This window comes from Alternaria hordeiaustralica (assembly GCF_023758085.1).
Source record: "Alternaria hordeiaustralica strain BMP 2776 chromosome Unknown scaffold_29, whole genome shotgun sequence".
NCBI lineage: Eukaryota > Fungi > Ascomycota > Dothideomycetes > Pleosporales > Pleosporaceae > Alternaria > Alternaria hordeiaustralica.
Window position 1 is genome coordinate 223,674 of NW_026056801.1, and position 17,655 is coordinate 241,328.

Here is a 17,655-nt window from a genome sequence, read left to right on the forward strand (position 1 = left end):
ATACGATACCATATCAACGGGAGAGGGCGAGAGAGTCGTGTTTTTCCCTTCTTTTACTTTTTGTAAGCAAAGGCATCATTATAGCTTTGTCGCTTGCTGCCGGCGTTCTCTTAGACAGGCGAGCTGTTCGGACAATGGCATAGTTTTGGTAAAGTGTGGGTTTAGTAGATGCGAATGCGATGGTTCTGTGATACTGTTCATGGAGAGTGCAAGTAGTTGATTGATGTGATGGCTTGACGTGTGATGATTGATGTGATGGTTTGATGTGATGGTTTGACGTGTGATGTCGCTCATTATGACATGTAAAGTTTGGGGTTGGTAGGGGGGTAGGCCATGGGGAATTTGATTACTAGTAAGACCGAGGAGACGCCTTGGATTGGACGTCATCGCAGCGGGCGGATGAAGCAATGTCACGTACAGCGGTAACTGGCTACGAAGATGTTGCTCAACTTGATGAGGGGGATTTCTTGTTGCGTGACATTATCAACAGTTGTTTGTGTAATTCTTCAACCACTCCAGCCAACACTTCGCACAATACCCACAATCCGTGGCAGTAGTCGTGTTGCTATTTGGAAGATTAAACTCCCAACTTACATCCCGCATAAGCTCAACTTGCTCATGTGTCCGCCGAGACAGAAAGACTTGAAGGTCTTTTAAACGCGTTGTCAAGACTACGAACTTGTTGAGTAAGTATGGTAGGAGAGAGACTTCGGAGTAGATTTGCCGGCAAACGAAGAGTAGGGGGGCGGATGGGTAGGGTCCTTTGCTGGGGGTACTCTGGTTGTGGGTGGCGACGGTGTGGGCTACGGTTATGGTGGAGTTGGACATGGCGTAGGAGAAGATTTCGTTTCGTATCTCGGCGGGGAGACGGAGGAGGGGGGAGGTTGTTGCGTTGCGCTTGAAGCTATAGCAGTCTGTTAGTTTTGGAGGACTCATCTCAGGTAGGCACTGACTCACATCTCATCCGTGCGATGGGTCTGTTGCGCGATTGTTTTCTTGGTCTCTGGCTGCACTGTGGAGACAGACATGCTGAAGCTGTCGCCTGTGTGCGGGTAGCTGGTAGAGTGGTGTGTAGGAGTCTGGCGTAGATTTCAGAACATCGGCTACTAAACCTCAAGTGTGATGTGTGAGCCTAGGTGTAGTGTACAAGGGCGTTTGTATAGTGATGGTTGTATGTAGTAGGCAACTGTATATATTACCTGGTGGTGGCTACGAGGTGATTGTAGAAGGGAAGGAGCATTAGAATGTGTGAGATGTATTGACTAGTCCGCGCGCTAGTCGCAAAGGGTAGGTGAAGGTGACGCAGTCGTCTTTTAGATTTCTACTGCACCGCTTGGCTGTCACACAGAACTTGGAAGACGCCATTGTGGAGAGAAGCACACTGTGCACGGATACTCCGGGTGAAGAGACTGTCGTGTCCGCCTCCTGCAGTGACGATGTCAAACTGACAACACACCTCGCGCCTACCGTCGCTACCATCTACTCCCGCCCTTCAAGTCTTCTTCTTCAGCATCTTCTTAAGACTCGCCATCCATTTGGCAGCAGATGCTACGTGCACTTGAAAGCTGTACCTGAGCTGGCACATCACTTTGACCATGAGATCAAGTTGATCTGGCGTTCGCTGTGTCAGAAATTCGCCAAGATCGGCATAGCATTCGAAACTGATGAAGAAAATGTTGAGTTTGTAGGGTAGTATGGCGACCTCTCGGTGGATCTGGCGGCAGACGGAGAGCAGAGGCTCAGCATGACGTGGTTGAGTTCTGGCGGTTCGTTTGGAGGGCTTGTAATACAGATTTATTTCGATAATGTCATGGTACATGGCGTACTCGAAGATCATGTTACGTAGTTCTGCCGGGAGGAGGAGGAGAGGCGAAGTTGTTGCGTTGAGGTAGGTGCTTCAAAGAAGGTTGCGTCAGTGTTGGTCAAGGCACGCCCTCGAAAAGTTAACTCACATTGCATCGAGCTCCTCTTCGCTCTTGGGCTCCTCTAGTCGCGCTTCGGAAGAGGTCATCATGGAGATAGTGTCTTTTTGCTGCTCCTTGGGAAGCAAGATGCTGGGCTTGATGATGGTATAGGGCAGCCGACGAAGGCGGATAGGTGAGTGTAGAAGAGAAGGAAGGATTAGGATGAGAGGTATATGTGGTGGCTCCTCGGCGCGCTAGTCGAAGATCAAGAAGGACTGGCAAAAGTAAAGGTAAAAGTGAAGGTAAGAGTTGAGGACTCGTTCTTTTGATTGCTAGATTGCTTTGCTATAGGTAAGAGAAATGTTGTACAAAAGCAGTCCTGCGCGAAGGCATTGACAACTAAGAACACGTGTGTGGTGAGATGCAACGTAGACGTGGAGACGGTGCTCAAATGTATAGAGCATTCCATCTGCCATATGAACCCCTAGTCTCGACTCGTCCATGTCCTCGCGCTGCAAACCCTAAGTCGCTCCAACCACTCGGTCGCGGGTCGCACTCCCAAACGCGTGTTCGGTACCCACCGCACTCTCGCCAGAGCGCCGACCTGTGCCAATGTCCGGTGTGCAAAGAAGTCCTGGAACGCCCTGTCGCTCCCGGCAACTACAAAGACATTGAGCTCGTATGGAAGTAGTGCGGTCTCGAAGTGAATCTGTTGACATGCGTAGATTAGACTGATGTTGACAGGAATTGGCCAGTTGAGATGCTTCCAACAGCCCTTACGACTGGGTGCGTTTTGTATCCTGGGAACGACGTTCAGCTCGATGTCGCCATGACTGAGGGCGTAGGCGAAGATCATGTTGCGGATCTCTGCGGGGAGACGAAGAAGTGGAGAGGCGGTAGCATTGTGTTGAGTACTGCAGTTATGTATTAGTACCTACTTCCAAGAGCTTCGCATTCTTTTGAGACCTACATGTGAGCGCACGCTTCTTCTTGCTGCTCTTCTGTGTTCATGTTGACGTCGGAGTTGGCGATTGGTGTTGCGAAGACGGTTCGAGGAAGTGTGTGTAGAAACTGGGGTGGACTGTAAAAGAAGAGATGTATTTTGTAGTCAGTGCGCAGATCGCACAAGGTAAGTGCACGGCAATAGTAGCTCTACACCTCAGATACATACTTGCAGGGGTTGAAATTGGCTGTATTGAACCCTTTGTTGCACAAGCAATGAGAGACAGACTCCACTCCCTCTCGCAACTGGAGATTTTTGGCGCGGTCAAGTGTCCATCCTATCACTCCTCCGAGCAGGCAGCAAGAAAGCCTTCTTCTTCCGTAAGAGCCATCCATTCCGTTGCGGACCTAGTCTTTGCTGCTTCTTCATAAAACAAACTCAACTGACTGACACTACCCATCACTGCTTTCTGTGCCGCTGTCCTCTGGTGAAGAAAGTTCCTCGGAGGCTGACGCTCCCAGACCCACTCTACAGCAAATGTATTAAGCTTGTAGGGAAGAGTGGCAGTCTCAGCGTGGGTCTGTCGACAGACAAAGAGCAGGTTGAGCGGCTGTCGAACGGAGTTTGGCCGAGAACCCCCATGAAACTTGAACTTCCAGTGCAGGTGAGACCATACTATCTCAATAGTAGGCTGTGTAAGGGCTAGCGCAAAGATCTGGTTGCGAAGCTCCGCGGGGAGACGCAGAAGAGGTGATTTGGCGTTTCGCTGGGTGCTGAAGGGACATGTCAGTGTAAGTCATCCTGTTTCGTGACCGAGGGAAACTTACATTTGATCGCGATCACTCTGTGATTGCTCCTCTAGCGCCGACATATCGCTTTCGACTTCCCTGCTAATGGACGTGAAGCTGATTGACGATGACGTATAATTGGTGGTTGTAGAAGAGTAAGAGCGATAGAGCGAGAGAAGTATAAATGAGGCCCTAGTCATCGCGCTAGTGAAGGTGAGTGCGAAGCTAGTCCCACTCCATGCCCGTACGCGCAGCCGCTGCGCCTTCTCAAACCGACACCTCAAGGTGTTAAAAATATACTCGTATCCTCATAATCCTCAGTTCTAAAGGCCTTAGATCTGTCCTCTGGCCACATGTACCACATCCAATCCTCCCCAGACCCCATAGTTACCTCCCCGCTGCCACCAAAACTGTGAAGTGACCATACATTCTGCATGACCTCCCTCTGCGATGCGGTCAATGTATCCAGGAACAGCGCTGGATCATACATATAGTGATGATCCAACCCCAATCGTTGATTCTCCCAGGGCCTATCTAACTCAATTACCCATGTATTGACTTTGTACGGCAGAAGCGCGGTCTCGGCGTAGATCTGGCGACAAACGAAGAGAAGATTGATGGGCCGCCTGAGATGGTCGCGAGGCTTGGATCTGCGGGATGGACGCTTTTGGAGCTTGAAGCAGCAGGACCTCGAAGAGAAGGTTATGCGCTTGTAGAAGAAGTCGCAGAGTCGCTCGTAGTGGTAACGATATTGCGAGCACTGGGGCGCGGCTCGTTTAATCTTCCAGCGAGAGCGCTCTGGATAGGTTATCGGGATGTAACCGTGGTTGAGAGCAAGAGAAAAGATGTGGTTGCGGAGTTCGGGGGGAAGACGGAGGAGTGGAGATGAGATGGCGTTGCGCTCGGTACTAGCGAAGATTGTTAGCTGACAGTTTAAAATCGTATTAGGCTTTGACAAACATGTTGTTTCGACGCTTATTCGCGCGGCTCGTCGTCCCATACTTGGTGCGCTGCGTTCTTGAGGTTGACATGCTGAAGTTGTTGGAAACCGTCACTTGAGCGCAAGGCACTATAAGGAGAATAAGAAGCGGGAATGCGCGCTATAGGTCAGTGCGCTGGATACAAGAAATAACGAGTGAATGGGCTTGAGTAGCATCACTCGACCAATGCGCTCACGCCTCTTTCTAAGATGTGAAGGTTGCTCGAAAAGAAGTTACATTGGCGTCGTCCAAGGACTGTCCAGCCGAGGTAAGCATATCAAGAGTCTCTACTTAAGCTACAAGTTATTGCTCTCCTAGATCTGCAATGTAGCCATCCAGTTGGTCGCCGGGAACCTCAAGTACCCATACGATGTTCTGCTACCTACCTATTCGCAACTCAGCTCATGTATAAGCTCGATTTGTGTAGGTGTTCGGCGCTTCAGAAAATTGCCGATTGACTGCACGCTCATCGTTGCGAAGACAAAAGAGTTTAATGAGTATGGGAGAAGAGCAGTCTCCGCATAAGTCTGCCGACAGACAAAAAGAAGATTGGCCAAGTTCTTGGCCTTAGACCAACCCGCGCCATGAGACCACGTGATCTCTCCGTGGGTGAGAGCAAGGGCGAAGATGTGGTTGCGAAGCTCAGCGGGGAGACGGAGAAGAGGAGAGGTGGCGTCGCATTGGGAACTGTTATCACTAATTAGTCGTCGTTACTTCATATTGTCAGCGTCTGACCTACATCTCGTGCTCGGCGCTGGTTGCATGAGATTCAATTGCGAGCTTGGCACTGCGGTTGAAGGTGGGATCTTCGACAGCCGGATTGGCGTGAGGCTTGGCGCCCTCGGAGTGCGTCTCGGGACCCGACATGCTCTAGCCGTGGCTAAACTTCAAGTAGATGGTGCGGGCGCGGACGTTGGAGAGGAAACACGAGAGTGATGGAATGGGATTGAAGTTGTTGGTATTCACACTGCGTCTGTGCGCCTAGCGTCAAGCTAGCTGAAGGTGGCTGTAACAACAAAGTCCAGTTATCTGCGAGACATGTCCAACCATCGCGCTTTCCCCATCAAGATTCGCCGAGAATGAGATCTTCAATCATGTCCAAAATTCGGCGGCCGTATCCCCTTGTGTACGTAGACGTACTAACCATTCACCCGCAGACATGCGCATGTCGCAGATCTCGTTGCGCCGGGGCTTACGCCTTGCCCATTGTCCCGTCACGTCCAACATGAGCTTGATCTGAGCTGACGTTCGGCGGTTCAGGAATGTGGCTATACTGCGAGGGTGATAGCAATTGATCACGAACGAATTCAGCTTGTACGGAAGATGCGCCGTTTCGGAATAGATCTGGCGACAGACGAACAAGAGATTGATCGGATTCCGGTGAAGGAATTTGAGGATGCGATCGCTTGAAAATGGGAGAGCGGAAACCAAAGTGTCGTGGTTGAGCGCGTAGGCGAAGATGGCGTTTCGCAGTTCTGCGGGCAGGCGGAGGAGGGGCGAGGCGGCTGCATTGCGCTCGGAGCTTTTTGCCTTGCGTTAGTTGTAGGTATTGTATTCTGTAGAGTGGTTTACATGTAAGTTCGCATCAGTGATGCTTGCCGTGACATCTCCATGCTTCTCGCTGATCGCTTCCTCGGTTGTAGACGCATCGACATCATGGCGGTCCTTGGTTGACTGTAGAGTTGGTCGTCGTAGATTGAAAGTTCAACTGCAGGTAAGTAGGGCGAGAAAGTAGTGTCAATATACCAGGAGCGCACATCAGATTAGACAGCGAACGAGGACCCCTCGACTAGGTTCCTTCGTACTAACAATGAAATCACCCCCGAGGGTCTACAGCGCTTTGACAACGAGCAGAAATGTCTTGATGACATAGTGGAGAGGTTCTCGATTGCCAACACGACAGTCGCTGCGAGTCTAATCATGAGGCGTTATAGTATACGGTATCCCATAACCTTTACCACCGCCTTTCAAGAGCACACGGAAGACATCCAGGCTCACGCATCGTAGCTTGATCAAGACATGTCCAATCCTTGAAGTAGCGCAATCTCAGGTTGCATACCAAACCGGCTCAAGCTCACAACTGGCAATCTTCTCCATCCACACCGTCGCCGCCCGCACTTCTTCATGGTCCATCTGCACCTTGTCCATCACCTGCATTTGAGCCTGAGTTCGCCTACACAAGAAATTTTCGAGAGCCAATAAGGGTATCAAGCCCCGAACACTGAACGTGTTGAGCTTGTATGGGAGGAGAGCAGTTTCCGCGTAGATCTGTCGGCAGGTGAATAGCAGACCGAAGCGCTTACGGATCGGGTCTTTCCTCAACCTGCGCTCCAGACAAGTCGTTCCGAGGTGGGGAGAGACTGTCCCGTGATCGAGTGCGTAGGCGAAGATAACGTTCCTAAGCTCGGGTGGGAGGCGGAGAAGTGGTGACTCGATGATGGCGTGCGGAGCGCCGTTGACCTCGGACTGCTCACTAATTCTCCGTGTCAGTAGGGGAGGCCCAAATGCGATGTACGGCTCTACTGACGTCTTGGGGCTGGATATCGGCCACATCTCTGGATTGGTCATGTTGTACGAATGGGTGATTTTGGAGAAGATGTGCAATGGTTTGTTGATAGTCATGGGTAGGACTCGGCGGGGGGAGGGTAAGGCAAGCGACCTACCTAGGTAGGTCAGTGCGCAACACGTGACGGCGGTCAAATGAGAGTGATCACAATCATCAGAGACTGGGAGTGCTTCGAAAGCTCTTTCGGCAGGGTTATATAGCTATGTCAAACCCTCAATATGACCTTAGGCTTTCGTTAATCTGTGGATCTCTTCAAAGTAAAACTTTAGGTCGTCTGGCTTAACAAATGGTGTGATACCTGCGAGTTATTAGCACGATGCGACATGTCATGTAACCCATGGCTTGACTTACCGTGTCCAAGGTTGGCGATCCATCCCTGCTTGCCGCCACCAAACCCAGCGACCATCTCTTCTACTACCTTCGTGATGGACTCCTTGGTGCCGTACAAGACACCTGGGTCGGCATTACCCTGAAGAACCTTGCCCTTTGCCTGCGCAATCTTGTACGCTTCCGCTGGCGCATGCAGCCAGTCGAGGCCGATGGTGTTATACTTGGTGTCGCAAAGATCCGACAAGGCGTACCACGCTCCCTTCGCGAAGACGGTCATAGGGACAGGCTCGAGGCCCTTGGACTGGAGTCGTGCGGGGAGGTTGTCGGCGATATAGTTGAGGTATGGCAGAGCGAAGGTCTTGAAGGAGGTTGGCGATAGCTCTCCCGCCCAGGAGTCGAAGACTTGGATCATCTGCGACAGTCAGCATCGGACCGATGTGTTTTGGCAATGCCACGTACCTGTGCACCAGCCTGAACTTGAAGAGCCAGGTACTCCACGCAAAGCTCGGCAATCTTCTGCAGCAGCGCTTTGCTCTCCTCGGGGTACTTGTAGATCCATGTCTTGGTCTGAATGAACATCTTGCTGCCACCGCCTTCGACCATGTAGCACAGCAATGTCCAGGGCGCGCCACAGAAGCCAATCAGCGGCACTCTTCCTGCCAGCTTTTGCCTAGTCATGGTGATGGCCTTGTAAACATAGTCCAACGATTCGGCAACATCCACCTTCCTCTCAAGAACCTCCTTGTACTGCTTGTCCTCTGGCGTTTGCAGCGGCTCGGGGAAATGCGGACCTTTCTTGTCTACCATTATGACCTCCATGCCCATTGCTTGCGGAATAACGAGGATGTCGGAGAAGATGATGGCGGCATCGATGAGGCCTTCGTAGCGCTCGATGGGCTGGAGGGTGAGAGTGGAGGCGATTTCGGGGCTGCGGCAGCATTCAAAGAAGTCGTTCTTGCCTTTCGCCTCGTGGTATTCCGGCAGGTAACGTCCGGCTATATGCTGTCAGCATTGATGAGGTTTCCTCACGATCTATCTTACCTTGGCGCATCACCCATATCGGTGGGCGCTCGACCTTTTCGCCTGTTGAATGTCAATACGCTGTACGTTGCTGACCGATTAAGGCTCTTGACCTCGTGCTGTGCGCAGAATGAGGTCATTCTTCATGGGCTCGAATTGGGGTGCCATCTTGTTGTGGATGGTGTAAATGTCGGACGTCAATGACATCGGCGTCGTAACTTTGTTCAAGCTCCGGATACCCCGCGCGTGCAGATTGGGCGCTAACCGCATCGAGACGCGTTCCTGCATCTCTACCACCGCGCTATCCCCACATCTCCCTGACGCCAATTCCATCCGAGGATGCTGTCCAGACATGCCAGATGTCTGACGCGACATCACCTGGCGTGCCGAAAAGCTTCACATCAGCTGAGCCGGAGGGTTTGCAGTACTGCTTCCTTACCCCCACTCTCAAGCTCGACGCGTCCGATCGCGAAACCACGTGCAACACCGTTCGTTGGCCAAGGATGCTTTCCGGTGTCGCAATGTCGTGGTGCAAAGAGGAAATCTGCCGCGACCCTTGACGACCTCCAACAAGGACCTTTGGAGGCCGAGGTACTGCCACCCCAAGATGACGCCGAACCGGAATACCCTCCGCTGCTGCAGCAAGTGCGCAACAACATGCTCAAGTTCAGTCACTGCGTGCTAGTCACACGCGTCGGCGGTTTCTATGAGGCAAGCATGCAGGTCGTGCGACATGTCCAGAGAGCTAATGCAGGCTGCAGCTGTACTTCGAGCATGCTGACGAATTTGCGCCCTTTCTGAATATCAAAAAGTCCAAGAGGAAGGTTTCGAAGGGTAGCAAGAAGCCCGCCGTCTCCATGGTCAGTAGTCCAATTCGGCGACCTGTCATGACACTGACACCGTCAGGCAGGCTTCCCTGCATACCAACTTGACAGGTATCTGAAGATTCTCGTCCAAGACCTCAGCAAACATGTCGCTATTAGCGACGAGTATCTCAATGATGCACCGACAAAGGCGAAGGGAGAACCACAGTACACCAGGCGAGTGTCGCGCATCGTGACACCAGGTACTCTGATCGATGAACATTTCATGGACCCATGGGAGAATAACTATCTCCTTAGCATTTACGTCAATCCCGAAGTACTTACGCAAGAAAAGGCTGTGAAGGAGAGTCCTGGCAGTTCGAGTGTCTCTTCTGTTCTCAACTTACCTCGTACGGAGGTCGGCCTGGCCTGGATTGATCTGTCAAGTGGCGACTTCCTCACCCAGAGCACAGACATCGCGTCCTTGCCGTCTGCGGTAGCCCGTATCAAACCCCGAGAAATTGTACTAGACAGAATCTTTCAAGAGCAGGATCACTCGCGTATCGTTTCGATCATGCAAGAAGACGGACATGTCATCACATTTCAGGAACCCTCAGAAAAGCCGCTCACTATCGACGACTGGATACCGATGTTGGAAGATGTCGTGGAAGACTTCGACACGGCCAACTTCACTCCCGGCGAAGTCGCAGCAGGAGGCTCGTTGTTACATTACGTCAAGCATCAACTGCTAGGTTCACGGACACGACTGCGCGCGCCGGTACGACATCAAGCCGAGGAGTACATGAGCATTGACAGGAACAGTTTGAGAGCGCTAGAGATCCGAAACACAATTCGCGAGGGTACTTACGAAGGAAGCTTGCTACATGCACTCAAGAAGACGGTCACCAAAAGCGGTACCAGGCTGCTTACGGAGCGCTTGTGTAAGTAGAAGCACACCAGTTCATCCGATCCATCGCTAACACATCCGAGCGGCGCCATCGATGTCGTTGTCAACTATCAACGATCGACTTGACCTCGTAGAGGAGACCATACAATATCCGCAGCTCCGTCAGGACATCATCTTGCTCTTGGAGCAAACTTTCGACTCTTTACGATTGGTGACGAAGTTCACGTATGGCCGTGGCGACGCGGATGACCTCATGGAGCTGTCGAAGACCATCCTTGTCACCTCCAGCATAGTGGACGTCCTTCACGAGCACGCAACTTCGAGGAACTCTGTTCCAGTCGACACAGCTCCAGCCACATCGGATACCCGAAGACGACAGTGCATTTCGATGTTAGAGCGTCGATTTGATCTAGCGCAACCGCTTGAACTCGCAAAGCGCATACAGCATGCGATCGACGAAGACGGTCTCTCCGAGTACCACCGCATGGAGAACGAAGAGGCGGAAGAGATGTCCGATTTGGCCCAGGATGTGATCGGTCGCGAGGCTGGAGAAGAAGATCTGAAGAGCTTACCGAAGCGCGTTCAGCCGAAACTTACCATGATCACTGGGAGCTTCAAGAGTGCGACCGATGGACGGGAAGATGTTCATATCATGAAGCGCAATGCCAGTACGACACTTGAACGCCTTCACAAGAGCTTGGACAAGATGACAGAAGCAAAGGCAAGCCTGGAACAAGAGATGCGTCAAAAGATGGGTACAGAAAGCTTGGTGTTGAAGTGGACTCCGAACCTCGCGCACATTGCTCACGTGAAGGGCAAGGACGCAGCTCGCGCTACTACCTTTTATCCAAGAAGCTTGAGTAGCAGCAAGTCTACCCGCTCGTTTCAGATCCCGGAGTGGACTTCACTGGGCGCGCAAATGGACGAGACACGATTCCGGATCCGAACAGAAGAACAACGTGTTCTCGGTGAGCTGCGCGAAGGTGTCGTCCAGAACCTTGTGAAACTTAGACGTAACGCCGCTGTGCTCGATGAGCTTGATGTCGCATGCGCCTTTGCTACACTCGCGATGAGGAAAGATCTCATCAGACCCATACTGAGTGCAGAGCCATCGCATAACATCGTCGGTGGTCGGCATCCTGTCGTCGAAGCCGGCCTCAGCGAACAAGGCCGCAGGTTCGCCCCCAACGACTGCCAACTCGGTGACAATGAGCGCATTTGGCTCATCACCGGTCCAAACATGGCTGGCAAAAGTACATACCTCCGCCAGAATGCGCTCATCTCCATCCTAGCGCAGACTGGATCTTTCGTTCCAGCGGAGTACGCGGAGATCGGGCTAGTCGACAAGATCTTTAGTCGCGTCGGCTCAGCAGACAACTTGTACCAAGATCAATCCACCTTTATGGTTGAGATGTTGGAGACGGCTCAAATACTCAAAGAGGCTACACCGCGCTCTTTCGTCATTATGGATGAAGTTGGGCGTGGGACGACACCCGAGGATGGTATCGCGGTAGGATACGCCTGCCTCCACCACCTCTACCACGTCAATCAATGTCGAACGCTTTTCGCAACCCACTTCCACGCGCTCACGGACATGACAAAGGACTTTGCGAAGTTGGGCTGCTACTGCAACGATGTCCTTGAAGAGCCAGACGGCAAGTTCTCATACGTGCATCGGCTGAGGAAGGGTGTCAATCGCGAGAGCCATGCGTTGAAGGTCGCGAGAGTTGCTGGTAAGTCGTGCGCTTCAGAAGTACAGTTTTGGAGATGGTAACTAACGAATACAGGTCTTCCTGAAGATGCCGTCGCGATTGCAGCGAAGGTACTAAAAGAACTCAAGGGACTGACGAGCGATGCTGGGGTAGCTTCCACAGCAGCCTAGCGACTACATTAGCTCAAGATGTAGATAGATGCAACATGACTGGGCGCCCGGGAGCTCACATTGCATGATACCAATCATCGCCGTTAGTACTCCTCACTTTGCAGTCATCAAACGAACATAACATTTGACGTCCTCTCCTGATGCAGTAAGCGTATGCTCCTGACAGACGTACCTATCTTGTGTCGAAAAGTACGAATGCGACGTCATCGACAGGAATAGCAATACCCGGCAAGACAAGTATCGATTTGGTGTTACTATGCGCATGCAGACCTGAATGGGGTCTAAACCGTATTGTCCGTCACGGCTTCGTGACACCTCGCTTGTATTGGTGACGCAAGGCTTGGAGGCCTGGAATTCAGCGTTGAGGGCCCGTTCCTCTGCAGAATCACCACCAATTCTGAACCGTGGGTATGTTGGACCATCCTAGGTCCCAGGTTTCGAGGATGTTGTCGCAGACATGGCTGATGCTGCCCAGATGTAGGGAAACGCCGTCGGATGTAACGATAGCGAGGTAGCCGTTCTTGGTGCGGTACTAGCCAGTGTACTTCTTTGGAGTCGTGCGTGAAAGGATCGGAGGAGGATAGATGTGCCTTGTGATGTTGGGTATGCTCGTCGTTGGAAGGAGATGGCGACGTCGAGGAAGAAGAGCAACGGACGCGTTGGACATGAACGCGTCAATGTCCTGTGGACGAAACAAATTTCGCGCTCACTTTTCCATTCCCCGCTCAGTTCCTCATGCATACCGGCTTCTTTGTTTGCACTCTGCACGGAGAGTCCACGTGACATCAACATATCTCGCTTGGCGCTGTCTCCGCGTGGGTTCGGTGACACACATATTGTAGAGGAGGTCGATTGGATGCGATGCATGCCTCGGAAGCCTGGCCAGTGCGTGCCTGGTACAGCAACGGGACGACACAGGTCGATCTGGTCCTGCGCAGACATGTATGCCCTGCTTGCGTCTCTCTTAAAAGAGATGTGACAGCCTTAAATGCGCTTCTAGCAAACCCCAAATCTAACCCTGTTTCGCACTCGAATCCCCTTGATACGCACGAACATGCCACGGACCACGCTACTTCAGCTGAAATCAACCCAATCGCATCACTTCGTCTACGAAGCATCTCGCACATGACCCAGAAAAGCCCGACCTGCACGCGTCAACAACGCTATGAGATGTAACAGCACTATCTCGTGACGCCGTGCGATATGCGCGGAATCGCTCAATCGAGCTCTTACAGAGGGGTTGGTGCGACACGAGCACTCTACTTGCGGGAGTGATCGACTTTATATCGAGTCGGTGTTACCTGAGAAGATATGGGAGGACGTTGTCGTGCAGGATCAAGACACGCGCAGATGCAAGCTAGCATGCGAGGGGCTCAAATAGCTGATGAGCGCAGGATTGTCTGGTGGTTGATGGGATGTAGTGACTGCGGGAGCAGCGGTTCGTCCTTTTTACCCCACACTTACCCGTCTGCACGCGTTAGGAAGGTGTCAGGAACGTCATTTCTTTTGTTCGGAACAATCTCATTGTGTTCTCCCTTACCCATCTAGTCATACCTCTACCAATCCACCCTTTTCCCTTTTAACAGAAAAAGTAAACATCGCAATCCCGACAATCATGGGTGGCGCTCCCGTTACCCCACCATCGTCATCACCGGCGCAGGCCCCGCCACCGCAGCCTCAAATCATAACATCGGATATCACACTTCAGGCGCCGCTTTCGAGGCGAGGGAAAGGGCCGGGTTTGGTTCTGGTGTTGAACCATTATGCGGCGAGGGAAGCGAAGGAGGGGTGTTTGGATCCGCCGCCGCTGAAGAAGTGGGCGGAGGAGGGGTTCGCGGTTGTGCAGGTATGTTGCTATGTCTTGGTGAAGTGAGCATGACGATGGAACGGTGGGACATGTCGCGTGATGAATGACAGGAAATGTGATGGCTTGGTCGAAATACTGACTGTCTGGCAGCTGCTGGTACCGGGCAAAGTCGATGGCGAATTTCCTCTCCAGAAGGCCTTGGACGTATTGAGGGATTGTGAGCAATGCGAGTTCGGCAACGGTGTTGGACTGATATGTGCGTCGACTCTCTCGCATCGCGTATGGTTACCTTGGCTGCATACTAACAACCGTCTCCAGCATACCTATCCAGGATTCCCTACTACCTCGAAGAAGCTGCCTGTCAGAACCCCGCGATCAAGGCCCTTATCTCTTACGGCGGCAAAAGCCTTTCCACACTAAGCTCGACAGCACTGCCACCTCAACTAATACACGTCGCGGGGCTGCCAGACTCTCATCGCCGCGAATCATGTTCATTGGTCCCAGAATCATCCTCGGAGAACGCAGTGCCAACCCCGGAGAACATTATCAAAACTTATCGATACGAAGACGCGACAAAAGATTCTGAATGGGTACTTCCAAGCGATGAGCATTATCACAAGCGAAGCGCGGGCATTGCGCATACCAGGAGTCTGACTTTCTTGAAGCCGCTGGTCGGCGGCCCTTTCTTCGATCTGGAGGCTGTGTGGGAAGAGCATACCAAGTTCGAGTTCGGCGAGAGGGATGTAGAGAAGACGATGGCTACGATGGTGGACCAGCCGTATGTCAACCACATCCCGACTATGACGTACGTATCTCTTAACCACCATCCTCCAATACCCGCATTGCAGGTGGATACTGACCACCCACCAGCGGAGGCGTAGGCCAAGAGCGACTGACGGCGTTCTACACGCACCACTTCGTCTTCAGCAACCCACCCGACACCGCTCTTGCCCTCGTTTCCCGAACCGTAGGCATAGACCGTGTGATCGATGAGTTCATCTTCACGCTTACCCACACCAAAGAAGTTCCCTGGCTGCTTCCCGGTATCCCTCCCACCGGAAAGCCACTCGCCATACCGTTCACGAGTGTCGTTGCTATGCGCGGTGATCGACTGTGTCATGAACACATCAGCTGGGACCATGCGACGGCGCTGAAACAATTGGGTCTGCTGCCGGAGTACGTGTCTTTCCCGTACGATATCGAGGGCGCTGCGCCGCCGGAAGGGAAGAGATTCGAAGTCAGACTGCCAGTCGTGGACATGGAGGGGAGCAGGAAGTTGGTGGATGAGAGTTGTGAGGAGAGTAATGCGTTGATGAGTGGACGGTGGCGGATGGTCGACGATGTATGATGGCAGCAAGGCTGTACGGACGACGCGTAATTCTTGAGGGACATATCGGAGGTACGTATATATAATAATACGACCACCTAAGGTTTCGCGAATACATGAACTCACACGCCTTCCTCATACCAGCTCCTTATGTCCTTGACGAGCATCTCAACCGCTGCTGGCGCAATATGCTGTGAAGATCCTCTGTCTTCGGGAAGACATCCCTCATTCTGTCCTGAGGATGACTTGTCGGAGGCAGAGCCGGAGACGTTTCTTGTCCATCTCGATGAGCCTGACGAACTTTCCCACATCCGTACATACCAGGGTGTTGTGTCGAAGCGCGGAATTCGTCGCTTCGTCAGCGAAGTCGCGATGCACTTGGTTAATGCGATTGATGGAAATTCGTGAATGACCATCAGTGATGTACGCAACGAAGAGCAGCATGTCTTTCTCAAGTATGTCTTTGAAGCGCCAACAAGCGAAGCGGATCTTGATCGTAGTCGTATCGGCTTAGATGCTGTGCAATGGCAGGCAGACGACATCAGAGTCAGCCCGTATCCAGATCGATGGGCGAGGCAAGCATGCCACATACCTGGACTGTGTTGCTCAAGAATGCGAACAACAAACATCATTTTAGAGACTACAAGCTTGCATCGGTAATCCCACAGGAAGCGGGTAAGTGGCTGTATGCTGCAAAGCTCTATGTTTGTCTTACATATGCGTCGTGAAACTTCGCTTTCTTCCTCAAGCGACATTAGTAAACGGTGAAGACTCAATGAAAAAAAGTAGTTTCGTACGGCGATGCATCGTGAGCGGACTCGCCATTCGATGATGACATTAACACTGTGACGAACCGCATCCAAATGACACAATCATGAGGATCATGGCTGGGGAGTGACATGGGGGTTGTGTAGCTATAAGGTGAAAAGAAGCCGAAGGCCTGGCGAACATATGCACTCCTTGGTTGCTTGAGCTTGCCGCATCCGGGAATTGTCGGCGTGAAGGCCATGTCTGTATTCGACCTTGAGGAGAAAGGACATCCGTTTGAGGACTACAAAGTGGTGTCTTCAATCGATTGAGAAACCTACATGTGTTTGTGTTCTTCATGCTCTCATGGTCAACGCATGCGCTCACGGTAGTAAGCTGTCATCTTCCTCAAGCCACACCAGGAGCTGGTGAAGACTCAATGAAAAAGGTATCTTCTCATATGACACAGTAATGAGGGTCTGAGCTGGGGAGGGACCTCGGGCGAACATGTACCCGCGAGGTCTGGACACCCAGCAGGACGAAGCAAAAGAATCTGCTCGATCCTGCCCACCTGACCGACGGGTAAGACGTGATGCGCCGGGGCATATTGTCGAACTGCCATCCACGCGACGAGTCCAGCTCATCGAGTTTTCAGTACACACCCGCAGGCTTCCCGAATCAGGGTGATCAGTCTCATCGACGGTGCATTATCGTCGGACCAGCCGCTCTCATAATGTCGTCGGCTAGGGTCCTGCACGCTCGATATACGTGCATTCTCCTGCTCATGCGAAGTGTAAGTGAAGTGGAGCCGGCCACTTGACTTTCCCGCACACTGCACCACCACACGCTGGACGCGGTCGGATGCCACCAGGGCGAGCCACGATGCTGGGGTTCAGCCGACCTGACTCACTCCCTGGTGTCGATGATGTCTGAAAAGATGGAGAGGCGATTGGGGAAGTCGCAAGCGAAGTGCCTGATGTGTTAATACTAACTGTGGGAGGAAGAAAGACTTACCGCGATCTCGGTTCCGATGGAGGACAATAGAAGATTGATAGCGAAGACGCGCGTGGGGCATTGTCGAGTATTGCCCTGGCGTGGTCTGGTGCTGGAGGAAGATCGAGAGAGAAAGACAAGGCAGGAGATGGACACATGGAGCTTGGACCATACGCCAAGGCGACCCAGGCAGAAGCCGGATGTACTAGCAGTGATGGTGAAGGTGAAGGTGAAGGTGATTAAGTAAGCGCGGGAGCTGCGTAAATCACGTGGAAGTGGTGTTACGTAGGTACAATCATTTGCGTGCGGAATTGATGTTAGAACGCGACTTCCAGGTTCGGCCGACCTGAATGCTGATCGCGAGCGCGAAACGCTGATGGCAGCATACAATGCTGGTGCAATACTGTGTGACGCTGTTGAAGTCGCGGACAAGTGCAGCGATCGGCCGGGTGTCGGCCCGGGCAGGGAGCGCCGATGCCGCGTCAGTCCTCGGTACACGCGCATCATGTTCACGACAGACCATCCTTCAACACATCAAATCGCTGTCACGATGCCATGTACACTCTCACGCCGGGAGCGGATGTCTACCATATTTCCGTTCCTGAATCGACAAGAGCTCAATCAATACGATTGGCCCGGGTGGCTTGCGAGCGTCAAA

At 52.4% G+C, this 17,655-nt stretch overlaps 5 protein-coding genes across 5 annotated transcripts; 3 read left to right on the forward strand and 2 right to left on the reverse strand.

Moving 5' to 3' along the window:
- Positions 1-2,388: 2,388 nt before the first annotated feature.
- Positions 2,389-2,915, reverse strand: J4E84_009522 (uncharacterized protein; the record flags this gene model as incomplete). The annotated part of the gene is made up of 2 exons (XM_049392084.1): positions 2,389-2,818; positions 2,887-2,915. The coding sequence occupies 2 exons, from the start codon at positions 2,913-2,915 to the stop codon at positions 2,389-2,391; spliced, it is 459 nt and encodes a 152-aa protein (XP_049240268.1).
- Positions 2,916-7,405: 4,490 nt separating this feature from the next.
- On the reverse strand, positions 7,406-8,738 carry HEM12 (Uroporphyrinogen decarboxylase in heme biosynthesis; the record flags this gene model as incomplete). The annotated part of the gene is made up of 5 exons (XM_049392085.1): positions 7,406-7,479; positions 7,533-7,923; positions 7,971-8,506; positions 8,553-8,594; positions 8,645-8,738. 5 exons carry the CDS (start codon positions 8,736-8,738, stop codon positions 7,406-7,408), a joined length of 1,137 nt encoding a protein of 378 aa, XP_049240269.1.
- A 450-nt stretch (positions 8,739-9,188) lies between these two features.
- J4E84_009524 (uncharacterized protein) lies at positions 9,189-10,283 on the forward strand (the record flags this gene model as incomplete). The annotated part of the gene is made up of 3 exons (XM_049392086.1): positions 9,189-9,257; positions 9,293-9,391; positions 9,438-10,283. The coding sequence occupies 3 exons, from the start codon at positions 9,189-9,191 to the stop codon at positions 10,281-10,283; spliced, it is 1,014 nt and encodes a 337-aa protein (XP_049240270.1).
- A 52-nt stretch (positions 10,284-10,335) lies between these two features.
- Positions 10,336-12,123, forward strand: J4E84_009525 (uncharacterized protein; the record flags this gene model as incomplete). The annotated part of the gene is made up of 2 exons (XM_049392087.1): positions 10,336-11,974; positions 12,029-12,123. The coding sequence occupies 2 exons, from the start codon at positions 10,336-10,338 to the stop codon at positions 12,121-12,123; spliced, it is 1,734 nt and encodes a 577-aa protein (XP_049240271.1).
- A 1,615-nt stretch (positions 12,124-13,738) lies between these two features.
- J4E84_009526 (uncharacterized protein) lies at positions 13,739-15,278 on the forward strand (the record flags this gene model as incomplete). Its single annotated transcript, XM_049392088.1, has 5 exons — positions 13,739-13,969; positions 14,081-14,186; positions 14,249-14,427; positions 14,596-14,735; positions 14,801-15,278. 5 exons carry the CDS (start codon positions 13,739-13,741, stop codon positions 15,276-15,278), a joined length of 1,134 nt encoding a protein of 377 aa, XP_049240272.1.
- Between the last annotated feature and the right edge of the window lie 2,377 nt (positions 15,279-17,655).